General features: G+C 38.9%; 3 protein-coding genes across 3 annotated transcripts; all 3 read right to left on the bottom strand.

Annotated features, from left to right (window-relative positions):
- Positions 1-266: 266 nt before the first annotated feature.
- LOC145695398 (uncharacterized) lies at positions 267-1,631 on the bottom strand. The gene is made up of 3 exons (XM_081772388.1): positions 929-1,631; positions 763-884; positions 267-721 (listed from the first exon to the last, which is right to left on the bottom strand). The coding sequence occupies exons 1-3, from the start codon at positions 1,481-1,483 to the stop codon at positions 628-630; spliced, it is 771 nt and encodes a 256-aa protein (XP_081628514.1). The 5' UTR covers positions 1,484-1,631; the 3' UTR covers positions 267-627.
- A 1,609-nt stretch (positions 1,632-3,240) lies between these two features.
- On the bottom strand, positions 3,241-4,354 carry LOC145706185 (protein O-glucosyltransferase 3-like). The gene is made up of 4 exons (XM_081783711.1): positions 4,114-4,354; positions 3,711-4,056; positions 3,496-3,668; positions 3,241-3,453 (listed from the first exon to the last, which is right to left on the bottom strand). Exons 2-4 carry the CDS (start codon positions 3,852-3,854, stop codon positions 3,309-3,311), a joined length of 462 nt encoding a protein of 153 aa, XP_081639837.1. The 5' UTR covers positions 3,855-4,056; positions 4,114-4,354; the 3' UTR covers positions 3,241-3,308.
- Positions 4,355-6,274: 1,920 nt separating this feature from the next.
- On the bottom strand, positions 6,275-7,332 carry LOC145710023 (protein O-glucosyltransferase 2-like). The gene is made up of 4 exons (XM_081787707.1): positions 7,136-7,332; positions 6,877-7,038; positions 6,623-6,829; positions 6,275-6,578 (listed from the first exon to the last, which is right to left on the bottom strand). Exons 1-4 carry the CDS (start codon positions 7,197-7,199, stop codon positions 6,277-6,279), a joined length of 735 nt encoding a protein of 244 aa, XP_081643833.1. The 5' UTR covers positions 7,200-7,332; the 3' UTR covers positions 6,275-6,276.
- Between the last annotated feature and the right edge of the window lie 8,019 nt (positions 7,333-15,351).

Consider the following 15,351-nt stretch of genomic DNA (forward strand, 5'->3'; position numbering starts at 1 on the left):
AAAGCTGACGATTATACTTTCTTAACACGTATTTTAACGGTATTTACGCGCGTTGTTCTTTTGATAACGAATGCGTCAATTACATTATACCTTGATGGACTAGTGCGAACTTCCTTTATCAACAATTTCAGGCTTTGAAAAATATGGAACCAGAGAAAAGACGGAAACTGAGCCTCTTCCGACCCACTGTTGTCCCGTCATATGAACTGGTGGAAGAACCTCTTGATGCTCAAAATGCCTAGACTTGCTAATAAAACGACATCTGATTGAGTTTTATAAATCAAAACTTTATTATTTTTGATTTGAATTTGTGTATTTACAGGGGTGAATATATTTTACAGCAGATATCTTCTTTGTCATTTTACAGCAGTGTTGCATTTTTGTCGATTTTGCATCCGGGATTGAATTTCCTCTTTGAAAAGTCGTGGAGAAATCGGCCAGAGCGGTTGTTTTTTTTTGTACCGGGAGTTTTCCGCTCGAGTTTAATCAGCTGGATTTTTTTCTTTCGAGAAATATTTATAATATTGAATTGATGGCAAAAAATGCCTTGTGAAACAAACTACCAAGCTGATCAAATCGAGCGGAGCTAGAATATTTAAAATTTCAAAGTATTAAGATTTTTAAAAATTAGTTGCTGAGGACAAAGTAGCTGTGTGGGTTTCCAACTTCGGACTCGACAACTCGGCCACCAAGGTCTTCGCACTTGTCCAATTGCATTTTCCTAAGGAACATTACGAACTGAAATTGAGGCAAAAACGTTACTGGTAGAAAAGATCTCCGGAGTCTTTGTTTTCGATTTCGCAGCAGTCCTGGTGGGAGGAATCGTAGGGGTTTCGGTTGGGGTAGATTCCACAGCATTTGTCCTTGTTGTGGTCTGGGAAGGCCTATTTGTACTGTTAGAATACTGTTACACGAAGAAAATTTTTACCTTTTCACACATGTTTCGAGAGTCGAAAGTACCAGCCTGCCCATTATCCAATCTGGTACCAGTGACAGTTCTCAAGCTTTCATCCATGCAGTAGTCTCCCTTTTTGTGACCTGCAATTCCCATGGAGCATTCCGATTCTCCGAGAGCAATCTTTTCAGCAAATCGCTTATCGCATTCGCAGATGTTTTCGGCAGCAGACTGTGCGTTGACGGAGCAATCGATGACTCGGTTGCCCTGATCGTCGACGGTCAAATCAGCCTGGTAGTCGACCTGTGTGTAGTTTTGTGAGTAGTCGATATTGACGCATTTGTAGCATCGGTAGAGCTCTTTGCATTGGAAGTCGGTGTGATCCTTAACTTTGCCGCCGCCGATGACACCATTGTCGACTCCATCGATCCAGCAGTAGCAGCCGTAGTTGGTGTATTTGTCCTCAAGTCGACTCAACTCAGCATCGAAGTCAGGCTGAGAGTCTGGACTCTGGCTGTCACTTCCCCATCCAGCAGCGTAGGCCATCATAGTTGCGAGTGTTCGGAAAGTATCGTCAGTTCCACCCATGGTTCGAGCATTCGAAGAGATAGCGTTATCATCGACGAAAGAGCCGGTCAGAGTTCGCTTGATTTTCTTGGTGAGACTGCTGTTTGCGACTGTAACAGCGGCGAGTGTGGCAAAAGTTTCTAAAATGAAAATTTGAATTAATTTATAAAGATTTTATTCTTCATCCGACTTGAGAGTTTTAAATATGAATTATATTTAAAACAGCTGACTATCTCCGTTCAATTTCAATTCATTTATATGAAGATATATAAATGACTTCGTCAAGTTTCAATAAATCTCTTTGTTGTCTTCTGCGAAACTTACCATATTGAAAAATGTACTTTTCTGTCTTTTTGGTTGAGTGAATCTAAAAGCTATGTTTTGCTTTGTGAGATGATTTCTGAAACCGACGACGTTCCTTATATAGCGGGGACGCGCGCCGACAAGGCTGCGCTAGAATGCGCCGCGCGACGTTGCGCGCAAAATCGAGGCGCTAGCGAGTTGTAACGCCTTTTCGTGAAATTTTATTCCCACGACGGAGAGTTTAATGAAGAAGTGTCGATTCTTCATTTACATGTATAATTGTTAGTGTTGCTGAGCACGTGATTCCGGCTATTTATAAGTTTTGATTTCTAAATAGGGTACTCAAGCAACAATCGAAATTATGTTGAAAAGCAATGGCCACTCATCAACAGTTGTCTTTTGGTTATGTTTTTCACGGAATAAAATTTATCAAAATAATTAATATTTTCTTTTGAAAAATTCTTCGTAAGCATACTTCTTTGATAGACTTTGAAATGAAGTAAATTCTAAAACTTTAGAAGCTTGTTTATTCAGTAGAATCTATAAAATCGAATCAGAAGTCTGATATAATACCGAGCATATGTATACAGTCTTAGGTCGGAATCGCTCAGTACGTTCGTTATCACAGTTCTGGCTAAGTCTTCCAAGTTTATGGCCAAGTCCACATCATAATCTCATTACGCCATGGCTTCTAATTTTATTCTGTGGCCATTTCGCGGCAACTTTAGCACCCAATCGGTGACAAATCCGTTAAAAAGATTACTAACGATTCATGGAACTTATTTTCTAAAACAATTTTCTCGGAAGAGCTCAGTTCTAGTCGAAAAATACAGTAGCTTTCTTGTGTTTTTCATTAGGGTTGTCTATCGGGAAGGGAAAAACCAAAACTGGTCAAAGCTGGAAAAAGACAATAGAATATAGCGAATACAGTAACATTCTTGTGTTTTGCTAGGGTGGCTTTATCGCTAAGGTGAAAAACCTGAAAATGGCGAAAGCTGGCTCAACAATAGAAGGTGCGTTAATGTCGCTGTTGCTGGCTGACATGACGCAACTGGGCTATGTAATCTAAAGGGCTGGGAGGAGATGATTTTTTGCTCTGTCTCCGAAATGTCATCAAGCAAAAACATCGAAGACGACATTCAAGTAGCGTGTCCTTCTCTTGAACTCATATGCATGAGCGTTTGATTGACACAGTCTAAGCCCGCAATCTAGACCCGTCAGCTTTGTCAAGGTCATAATTTTAGAATTATCCTACTCTTTCTAAACATAAGCCACTGAGGACATCATTCTCTCATGTAAGTTCAAGGTGGTTCAGTGAAACTGAGCTAACTTCCTGATAGACGGAAAATGACAACCCAGGCTTCTATCTTGTGGTCTGATTTGGCGGTCTTATCTTTGGTTCGGACTTGTTGAGCTTTCCAGAAGAAATTTCAAAGAAATTTTGCTTTGTAAATAACACTATGGTCTTTGATAAATTATCCTAATTTATTGAGCCAACAGAAATCAATTGTCGAAGCGGTTGCAGAGAGAGAGAAAAGAAGCTTTATAATTCGTCTCTGGATCGTTTTTGGCAGTCGCAGGGTTTTTCACTGAAGTACTTTTTCCACTGATTGTTGAGATCTGGGTCAGATTCTTGCGTCAGATGTTCATGGTTCTCTGTCACCTTTACAGGCCTCGACTGCTTCTTACTAAAAATGGCTTTTAAAAAATTTCTTCCGAGAAAGATTTACCTGTAAAGCTCAATAGTCTTTGCGTAGTAGCAGTACATAAACTCTGGATTCATCCATTGGGCAGCAAGAGCATTGGCGTTCAAAGCAATTCGGCGAGCTTTATCGTCATTGTTCCTCGCCCATTCGATTTTCTCTCGAAGGTCGGATAGATCTTCTTCAATTGGAATAAAGTGCTAGCAATAATGAATCAAGAGAAATTGGCTTCAAGCGCTTACCTCCCACGGCTTCATATATCTATACCACCACTCGTAATACATCGACTTTTGCTTGAGAATCACCGAGTCCATTTGCATCAACAACGCTGTACGATAGGGCGCAACAGTGCCATCCACAAGGACTTGATACTTAAACTTCCCCATGTCAGGATAGGACACGTGTTTCACTTGCTCGCCATATTTTTTCGGGTCTTGACCTTTTTATTGTGCAGATTCCACGTCAGTCTGGCGTCGATGTCCTCAGGATGTTTCATCGAAAGTTCACAAAGTGTTAGGCGGGAAGGATTCGAATCTCGTCCGCGGAAGTAGCCCCGTTCTATCTTATCCTCCCAAGGAACAACTTCCCCTACGAATGAAGTGAAGATTAAAATTTTTGACGCGATTCAGAATTCTGAATTTTCACCTGATATTTGTTCAACGTATTGTATGTCTTTCCTCTCTCGAAACAGCGCATGTCTCGTATTCTTCGTCTGATCCCATGTCGGAAGTGCAATGTCTGTCGTGTTATCGGAACCGCACCAGGTCAAAATCGGCTGCGGATCCGTCATGTTCTCTTCCAGCGGCCAGTCGCCGAGGTTAAAGATGAATTCGGCATCTGGCAATTTGGCTTTTCTCAGTAGACTCAAAAACATCGAAGTCATGAAGCCCCTTTTTAACTGTTGAACGGACGTTTTCAATAATTTAACGCGCGAGCGCACGGCGCCCCCTTTTCGGGGCAGAGCCCGTTTATCCTCGATTTTTTCAAGTTTTCATGATCGAAAATTTTCGTTACCCCACCTTGCTGGGGCTAAATTTTGTCGACAGTGTGTCTATTATGTCTTGTAGAAGACTTTTTTTGACCTAAGAATTTACTGGTTTTGCGCTAGAATGTTTAAATGGGGTTTGCCCCGAAAAAGGGGCGCCGTGCGCTCACCGGGAAAAAAATTTTGTGCGCTCCCGCGTTAAGCAGAAGTGATAGAGTCAACGTGATGAAATGCTGTTGTTATTAACAAAAAATTTAGGTCAAATTCACCTGTCATTACTCTATTTGAGAAAAACCAAGGACTGTCAATTATTTTTAGTTAATTGTTTTGAAATACCCCTTCTCTGAACGTGGTGTTTAAGGAGGTAGATATCAAGAATCGCCATTTTCCGTCAGACTTTTCTCCCAAATTTAAAATAGTAACACCCTTATTTTACTTTGAAAACAAAAACTTTAGGCCTTTCTCTATTTCCTATGGAAGCCGAAATTTCGAATTTCAAAAAAAAAATTTGACAAATTTTTCGTCAAAGATCGCTAACTTTCGGAAAATGGTCATTTTGGCGACAATCGGCGGTGCCCGATTTGCATTGTAGCACCTCGAAAGCTCAAGAAATCTTAATTTTTGGCTTCCATAGGAAACAGATAATTGCCTGAAATAAATTTTGAGCCGAAAAAATTAGGGGGTCACTATGTTAAAAATTTGAGAAATCACTGACAGCAAATCCGATTCTTGATATATACCCCCTTAAGGGGTTGGAATTAGGTTTTTGCTAAAATAGCCTATTCTAGACCGGCGCTCAAAGCCAGCCAACCTTAGATTTTCTAATCCTCTCTTCGGCTATAGATAGAGCTATCTTAGATCTAGCAACATCTGTCTCAAATTTTTTTTTCCTCATCAACTTCTAACGGTAGACGGCGAAACTCAAACCCATCTCATCGAAAATCCCGATTTTAGCCAATTTTACACCTCGAATATCTCGAGTTATGTGATTTGCAGAAAATTTCTTAGTTCAATGAACTAAGTTCATTTTTAAAAAGTTCGAACCTTTTTCTAGCAACTTTTACGAAGAAATTGCGTTATCAAAAACAAAACTAAGTTTTTCTTGTTTGTAGCGCAAGTCAAAAATCTAGCTAGTTCTACCCCCTTATGGAAATGATAAAGATTGTAAAATATCCAAATATTTTCTCATTTTTAAAGACGGATTGGGAGACATAGTCCCGTTATCCTTATGCGCAATTTGGTAGTACTTTAAGTAGTTCCCCTGTGGCTTAGTTATTTTAAGTTAACTCTCCTATGGCTATGTCGATATGTCTCTCGAATTTGCTGGATTTCGTCCCTCAAAGCCGAAAGCCTTCCTTTTTTTAGACAGGTCCATTTATTTTTTAAGCTCATTCAATGACCTAAAACATACAATTGTTTTTCTTTGTCACGCATCATGTTCAGGACTTTGTCAGGCATAATGCAGAGAGTCAAGTCAGAAAATAAGGGCCTAGTCTGACTGAAATTCCACGTTTTATTGATGCATCTTCTTTCAGTTTTCATTCGCTGACCTAGAAAAAAGTTGTTCTGTTCTTTGTCAGACATAAATGAATGACTGTCAGACATAATTTTGCGCCGCAGGTGAAAAGTACCAAAATTAGACCCTGTAGAAACCAAGTGCAATTCCTTTATATACTTCAGCTTGCATTGCTTGAAATGAATAGAAACTGTTTCACTTCGAAAATCGAAATTAAAATAGGTAGAGCAGTTGTCCACGTGTTATATACCCAACTTCCGACACAAGTGCGTACAGACATCGATTATAAAATTCAAGGGGATAATGTTTAGCGTTTCCTATCCGTTTTACAATTCAACCGTTTCCTAAAGCCCATTATAGTTCCGAAATCCTCGACGTAAAGTTCTTGATCTTTGATGACAACATGAGCAGTTGCTTCACCGTGTCCTCCTGCTGCCCATTTCTTCTTTTTTCCATCTTTGTAAAGTCGGTCTAGATCAATTTCGCCAAACTGGGCTAAATCTTCGTCCAGCTGGTCGAAGTTCGAAGGACAGTCGAATTCTTTGTAGAACTGCTCCAAGGTTGATGGGCAGTAACAGGACTCGTCGTAGATTGGCTCGGGAAGAATTTCTGAAAAGAATAATTTTATTCGAAGTCACGTTTTATGAACGCACTTCTCAAAACCTGCTGTTTCTTGTACCGCACATTTATTATAATGCCATTTGGAGCGGATCCGCGCATCCGATATCTGAAGAAGATCGACCCGTCAAACTTGAAGCCAATCTCCTTATCGACTTTCACGTTGCCGTTTTTTGCCAGCACCTCCCACTTGATGTCCTCTTTCTTCAAGTTTCGAGCATCAATAATAGAACCTGATGAATCTGAATTCATGTTTTTCATTTGCGAAAAGAAGAGCGCAAAGTAGTACCTACAGGTCTAGCGTAGAAATATCTGGTAGGAGTAGCCGCTGTTCTACTTAGGCCGGGGCCGTAGAATTGCCATTCTGTCGATTTACCAAAAACAAAAGCAAAACCGAAGAGGAACAGTGTGACCATCCCTACACTGGCGAGAATTGTTGTGCTTGACGTTCCTTAATTTAGTTTTTTTCAATCAGTAAATTCAATTAATATGATATTTTCCTAAGAGAATTCTGTTGGAAAAAAACTGCCATTTTATTTATTTGATACCTTTATTTGTCGATCTCTTTTGTGATGGAGGCGGCTTTCTCTTCTTTTGACTCTCTTTTGCCATGTTTTATAATTCTGCCCCCGTGATGAATCGGAAAATAAAAACGCGCCTTCCCGCCTGTTACCGCCGGCGCCGCTAAAAATTTCAAGAAAACCGGTGAATTTTTAAAAGTTTTTGTTTTGTTGTTTGAGGAATATCTCTGATCGGCCGCCGATCGCAATCAAAACAAGGCGGAGAAAGTGGAGCTCCAAAAGTGTTATAATCAGCGATTTTGAAAAAGAGAGAGTAAACAAAAACAAACTAACGGTCATCATTTTTTATTAAATTATGGGTAAAATTAGAGTTAGGTTGAATTTCACACTTACCTTTGAAAGAGAATCGGTATTGAGAAAATTGAAGATTGCTATTACTTAAATTACTATTCTTTAATCTCTAATTATTGTCATTTTATGAGTGGTTAACGATTATAAAGCGAGTTTATTCTTCTTCAACTGGTTGAAAATCCATCACTCTCATAATTTACCTTGCCCGAAGCAACAATTTGCCAGAGCGCTGTGAAATCATAGAAAAATAGATGAACCGTCTGGTTGCTCAAAGTTAAAAATCAATACCAGTATAACTCGAAGTCAAGTTTAGACCATGGCTTTTGGTTGAATTAATAAGTTGATTTTGCGGCGGTTTGAGGGAACAGATCTGGAGCGGAAGCGCAAGTTTATACTCAAAATGAGCAAGGTTTTCTTAATCATTCCTTCGCCAAATGCTCCACTCGGCATTTTAAATCCTTCTTGGACGAAGAAATCACAGATACAGTAAAAGTACGGCCTTGTTAGTAACAAAATATGCAAATTGAAAAGCGGGATTTCAAATATTTGAAATTTTTAGAAAGAGGGTCTGTGTAGCTACAGAGTTTTTTGCAAGGAGCTGTCGGGGAAGACAAAGATCTGATGTAAACTACTAAAGTAGTAGAATAGTAAGTCTCCTTTTGGATGAATAGAAAATGGCCTTGAATAACCTCCAAAGAGATCAGAAAGTTTTTTCGGCGGTAGCACAAAAAGAACAGAACATTCTAACTCACAGTGTCCTCGGATTTTCTTGACTTTTAAGCCCTTTAGCAGATTCCGACGAAGTGCGGCGGCGTTGAAACGTTGTCGAATTTTATATCGGATAAGATTTCTTTTCACCTGCGTGGATCCGTGAGTGTTATAGGAGTCAGCAGTTGTTTAGAAGATAAATTCAAGATTTCGACTTCAGAAAATCAATTTTCAAGAGTAGCGCGTTGTTGAAAACCGTTCAAACTTCAAACAGAAAATGGGTTTTTGAACACGTTTATAGATAAAAAATATTTATAAAAACTCAGCACAGATACTGGCAGTTTGAAACTAAGATTCAAGTTTTAGCCGTTTTTTAGCAATTTGACTCGATTTTCGGTCAAAAAAACGAGAAAGACTTTCCAAAAAAAACTATGATCGGAAGATAGCTTGATAGATAGTATGAACACATCTTACTCCATGGACGGTTCCGTTCGTAACGTTTTTACCAGTTAGAAAGATACGGTAATAACGGACGCTTATCATGTTTTATTTTTTCCGCGGCAGTGACGCTTTGAATAACTATAATTTGCAAACTTGTTCTTCGATAGTTCCGTTTTTATTCAATATCCACGAGAGCATTTCGCACAGTGACTTTTTGAAATATTACCAAGTTGCCCAAAAAACTGGCATCATCCAAGAAAGGGTTAATATTTTCCTAAAAGCTTCATCTTCTCACTTCTTGTTTTTCCAAAGCTGTATTTCTCCTGTACCTCTTTCTCCACGAAGTAATCCAGCAAAAATAGACCGTAGAACATCTTAATCAAGAACAATATAAAAATTCCCTATGCAAAGAAAACTACCTCTACTAACATTTCCAACGCAAGTAATCCGAGAAAGGTCTGCCGAACGACTTAGCCTAACATCCAAAAAAATGTGTGTTAGGATCAAAAATTTCATTGTTCAATGAAAACGTGTGTTAGACTAAACCGTAACATTACTAAGTATGGCTTCAAACTCCCAAGGAATGCGCTGGAAACGTCCCTGTTTAAGGGGCTATCCTCTTATCTTTCAATTTTCCCCTGAGTCAGCTTGATCAATGATCATCTGATACGACAATCGTAAGTGCTTAATTCTCGTCTAATCAACTTTTTGAAAATAATTACGAGAAGAAACGTGAGTATGTCTTAATTGAAGCCATTTCCTAGAGCGAGTAAAAACCAAAAATCGTTTTTAGGAGGTAAGCTCACCGCTGGTTAGCCATAATGACGTTGTGTAATTCAAACATTGCAGTTTTTTGAAGGTAGTTAAAAATGAGTCGGAGCTTACCTCACCTGTTTCCGGGTTGAGCTGTTTAGACAGACAGACATTTTTAGACAAAGATCTTTTCCGACATGATGGCAAAAAAAGAAGAACATAATCAACCCCCTCCTATTTCCAAATACGTCGTTGAAATCATAGCCTCTCTTTCTTTTCCTCTTCTTCTTTGGGTCTTTGACGATGCTGAACCTATGTATTCTATGTTATTAAAATATGCAATGGCCTTCAAAAAAGTGCGTATAAGAAGATATGCTGCGTTTCTATCGTCACTTCGAATATCAATCAGAATAGCTGATTAGACTGTGGATCAGATTTAGCCACGGACGGCTTAACTCCTTTACCAGGAAAATAATTGCACAAGAACGAAAAATCACTGGCCGTCAACAATAAGCCGTTCTTTTGAAAATAAGGGGTCTGGAAATGAACGAACTTTGCGTGGCCGGTGTTGAATTATAAGTGAAAACTTACACCTTTAAATGTGACGTCTGCATTTTAAACCATTTTTGTTGCGTTTTAAAAGCATGAAAAGTGCTTTTCTGAAGACACACCAAAAAACTACATGATATCATTGAGTTACTGCAAATGACTCGCCTGAATTACTGATTTTATCAAACAGCTGATGATCAGATGCAAAGTCAGCTGTTTAAGTTCTCAGTATCCTCTAAATAAGACCGAGAGGAGAAAATCAAGTCGACAAAATGATGCTGCAGAACATCTACGAAAACAATTTATACATGAGCTGACAAACAATAAAGCTTCATAAATTGCCCTTTCCCAGAAAATGAAGAGTTGAAAGAGTTGAGAACTGTACGAACCCGAATAAAATGCGGTAATACTGACATTGAAGTTACTAAAACCAATAAGCTGATGGCAATAGGATTAAAAGCAACCAGGATTTAGAGAGCTCCATTTTTCGTCAATGCTAATGAACGCTTTCAAGGTGAAAGATAATCCTAAAAAGTCAAACATTAAAAGTCAGAGTCTACGTGTATTAGAAGATTCCAATCTCTTCCTAACCCCATTAAACTATCTAAAGATTTCAGCGCGATCGTGAGGAGCGTTTGAAGTGAGTACTTTTCTGATAATATTTTTGGATCCAATTCTCGCCGAGAAAGAGCCACAAAATTGATTTTATAACAAGTGCTTTCCATTCATTTTTGTTATTTTTTAGAAACCCTAGAAAGGGATTATAATCTCGAACAGTATTTATGTAGAATATTGGCCGAGGACCCTTACTTTTTAAGGTTTTCGCGGTCGATTATATAGAGCCGCAGCAAAAGCTAATATGCCGCAAAACAAGTGCCAGTAAAACTGTTTTCAGTTCAATGAAGATGGAATTTTATTTAGACTCCACGGAGGAAAGGAATTTCAAACCTCCGAGACAGCTCGTTGATTTCAACTCGCCGAGCTCATTAAAATTTCCGGGCTGATTAAAAATCGACTTCTAAGTTTTTTTTTAAACGAGCGCTTCCTGAATCAAATCAATGGTAAGCTAATTTTTTGATCGATCCAAAAATCAAGCCCGGATCATTGAAAAATCACTCTGCACATGATTAAAAAGGCGATCCAATTAAGGCTGATCCTTGTAAGTCGAGTTTTGTTTGGGAAATGAAAGTGACGGAAATTGGAAATCTCGATCGTTCAATTGCACGGCCAAGAGGCTACCACATCATCCGAGGACTTGGAGCCGCGCTAGAATTCAAAAAATTGACAAGCGAGGAATCAACCGCCGTTAATTGCAGTATCCAGAGAGTAGTCATGACTCAAGATCGCCTTCTCCTGAAAATGGATATCTAAAAACAGCTCACCTTCTCTATCCTAGGAGACTTTTGGTCAACTATCTCAGCGAGGGGATGAAATGTAATTACCTACTTATCAACGGGCATAGAAGTTTTAGTTGAAATCGGAACAGGATCATCCAGGATCTTTCTCATCTCCCACCTCTAATGGCCGGTTCCACATGTCCTGAATAATTGGATTGAGCTAGCTGCGGTAAATTACGACACACGATCCTCCGATCGTTGTTTTTACAGCGAAGAGTGGAATTCTGCTGGAACCACGTCCGAGCGCCAGCTGACTGCGCTCAACGTTGTTTGATGAAGCTAATCATCGTCGAAGAAAAATAACGTTAAGATTTCGAAAAGGCGAGCATTAGAAACAACTCAAGGAGTCATTTTGAGGGTTTTAAAGTTTCTTCTTTTAAATATTCGTGGTCACGTTTTTAGGGAAAAAAGATGGTTGTTAGAAATATTCGTTTCACTGTAACCATTGGTTGTTGGCTTCTGTGACATGACTTTTAATTGGAAGTAAACTTAGCGGACGCCTTTAACATCATTTGTTTCTCTGGTTTCTTCTATTAGTTTCATTTACGGAGGATTATCAAAACCCGTGTGGGTTACACTTGGAAGGTCTAAAGATTTCCTAATCTCTGGGTTATGCAACGTTTCGTCCTGCAAAACCTTGCCTAAGCTGTGGTAAAAAACACTGGTGCCGCTTCCAGAACGCCGTAAAATCTGCGGCGCGGCAAGAAATTTGTCACTTACCGATTTGGCAATTAGAAACACGAGTATGACATTTCTACTCGCGGAAAACAACTGAAACGTACTTTGTTAGAATTGAAAGCTTTCAGAGGAACTCGATTATCAAATAAGACGAGGCTTATTGCTGGCAACACTCGTATAATTTGCGTTTGCGTCCAAGCAAGTTGTTTGTTTTTAACCCCTTTTCTATCCGTGGGGAAAGGCCAAGGGTCGTGGTTTTTGGAACTTCTTATACAGTCGTTTTTCTTAGACAACTCTCAGTCCAAATTCTACATATTCATTGCATTTGCCGACGTCGTCAATATTACAGGCATTTTGTGCCAAAAAGTCCGTTATCTTGATGTCACTTATCCTGGACTCCGACTGTAAGGAATTCGTGACTTATAAGAAAAAAAATGAAAACTGGACCAACGGAAACGATTGAAATCTCCATTTATGACATATAATAATCATTGTCTCCAAGATTATGTCGTTTTGAGGCAACTTTTTCATTCCGATGCTATTCAGGACGCGAACTTCCATAATTTGTCTAACAAAAAGACGTCCAAGCAACGAAATTCATGAGGAATTGATCGCATCGATGCATCATCAAATTTCAAATTCCTGCAGCTTTCTGCCCTCGTCGGTTACGGTTCACAAATTTGGAAACGTGGCTTTCAACGTGCCGAACATATTTGCCACCTGACGTTGTCTGCCCTTCATTTCCCAATTAATCAAACCACAAAACGTGACGACTATATTTTTAGAAAATGCTCGAAATATAGGATTAGCTATAAGTTCTTATAAAGCGGAAATTATATTTTGGGATCTACGTGCCATTTAGCGTATCTATTCGATCCTCGGCGGGAAAATTTTACGTTGAGCTGCGGCGGTTTATTTACCAAAGTCTTCGCGTCAAGTGGCCCCCACGTCGAGATGGTTTCATGTTTTTGCATCGAAGTGCTAGGCATCGATCTAAGATCCTTGGCTTGAAAGTAATTTTTCGAGCAAAATTCGAACAACAGTAATCGTTAATGGACGTTCCATTTTCCGAGAAACGGTAAAAATGCATTTTCAAGCGGGAAAGGTGGAACATTTATTCGGCTAATTGAAAGTCCTACGTCCGGTTCGATCTTAGCCTAATTGGATCAACGTGCCTTCAAGTTTCCATTTCATGAAAGTGACGACTATATTTCTAGCAGATTATAATAAGCCTGGAAAAATAACCTTCAAGGCTTTTTCGCAGCTCGAAGCACATTCATGATAAATTGAAAATGACGATTTTCGACGAAAAAACAATAAGGTGCCAGATTACTAACATTAGTTTATTTCAGAGACAGAAAAGAAAACGGTTATAGTTGGTGGTTATAAAGGCAGTTGTAAAGAAGATAACAAATCTATCCCCAAAGCACGACTGGCAAATAATTATTGACGTTGAATCCATGGATGGGATATTGATCATTTTCCCGTTTCTTAACCCCGCGGACCAAAGTGATGACATCATATGTATTGTCTGCTGCATAGTTAGGATCTAGGAATTTTTCCGGCCAATTCATGACAATATCAGCCAGAACTGTTGTCATCATAGTCGATATCATCAGAGTGCTCAGTTTGTCGAATCCTCCAGGTCTTGTTGAAATGAAGTGACAAAAGAAATCGCAAGGGTTGTCTTCTTCAAGATTTGCGAGAGTCATTTGGATATTAACTGATCTTTTGTTCAGGAAAGCAGAACAGCGCTTGTAAAAATCATTCTGCAGGTTCCGATCTAAAATTTATTTTCAAGTATGACTTCACGTGATGAACTTACTTTTGAAAAGAATACCCAAGGCATTAAGAGTATGATATTTGTTGAGATGAGTATTAGTCTTTGCCCTTTTCAGTTTTCTTAAAAATTCATCGTCGGACTCAAGACTTCCCACAGGATCGTTGTCACTGACAGACGATTCAGCCTTCTTCCTCTTGATTGCTCTTTTCTTGGGTAATTTTATGTTGACTTGTTTGAGAACATTATTGAGCTGAAAATTTGCGATCTTGATCGAATCGATTCGGAACAATTCGTTTTCATTAAAAATAATGTCAAAACAGGTGATCTTTGATTCGTCGTGGCCAAGTGTCGCAACAAGTTTCTTGAAACAGATTGACAATAAATTTTCAATCGTCAGATTCGATGGCTCATCAATATTCGATATTTTCAACCACACATCTTTACCGTCGTCGTCATAGTACACGGTCATCTCGCTCTCGGTACTCGCTCGATATAATTTTACTCTCGCAGCATCATAAAATACGTCTGAGTGCGATTGCTCTAATTAAAAGTCAGCAACAGTATCAATACTCAAAGCTTACTTCTAAATAAAAGTCCCATTGACGACAATGATTCTTGGTCATTATCAGACTCTTTTCGACGTAAAGTAGAGCCAGATTTTTGGGGAGATTTCATTTTGTTGTATCAGGAATATCTCTTGCAAAAAAAAGAGCAAACAAACAAGAAATACAATTCATCCAGTTATCTAGAATGATTGCACAATAAAAGAAACCGTCAAATGCGGTTTCAATATGACTTTTATTTCAGAGTTCGGGATTTATTATACAACAATTTGTTGCGAAACGCGAAATCTTCAACTTTTGTCAACTTTTAGTCAAATCTTCAACTTTTAGTCAACTTTTGTTCACGTCCATAAATCTTCCACTTATCGTATCTAATGAACTAAGCAAGAAAGAACATAGATGAATGTGCGGCAAGGCGAGGCCTGAAAAATCACCATAAAATCGCTCAATCGACTTCCTTCAACAAAGTGCTTTTCAGTAAAAATGACGTCGAACTGATTTCGAGTGTAGTGTGACCGAATTTCGCAGCCACAAATGACATGATTATACTTTTTAGAACTTTCCGTTGAACCAATATACTCGGGAACACTAATTTTCGAGGGTTTTCTCGATCTCCGCAAAGATTTAACGTTGTGGTTTTCAGTTACTTGAATAATTCTAGCCTGCTTTTTTTTTGATGTAACTATTGATTTACCGTATATACCGTATATGACCCGACAATTGTCCCATTTCCCCCGATAGTGAAGTGTTTTGCGAAGCATATACCGTATAGGGTACGGATATACGGTACTTAATTACGAACGCGTACACTCAACTGTACAAACAAACTGTCATTCTGAGCTATGTTCAGCAGGGGTGTTAAACAAGCTCTTCTGTCAATCACTACTGTTCCGGCTGCATAGGCCGTTGCGGTTATTTTTTAGAAAATTTGATATTCAAAGTTGGATGGATTATTGTCGAAAAATGAACTACTGTAGTGGGAATTTAAATTTTTAAAAACCACATTTCAACTTTGCGGTT

Source organism: Oikopleura dioica, chromosome 1 (genome assembly GCF_907165135.1).
Source record: "Oikopleura dioica chromosome 1, OKI2018_I68_1.0, whole genome shotgun sequence".
NCBI classification, from domain to species: domain Eukaryota; kingdom Metazoa; phylum Chordata; class Appendicularia; order Copelata; family Oikopleuridae; genus Oikopleura; species Oikopleura dioica.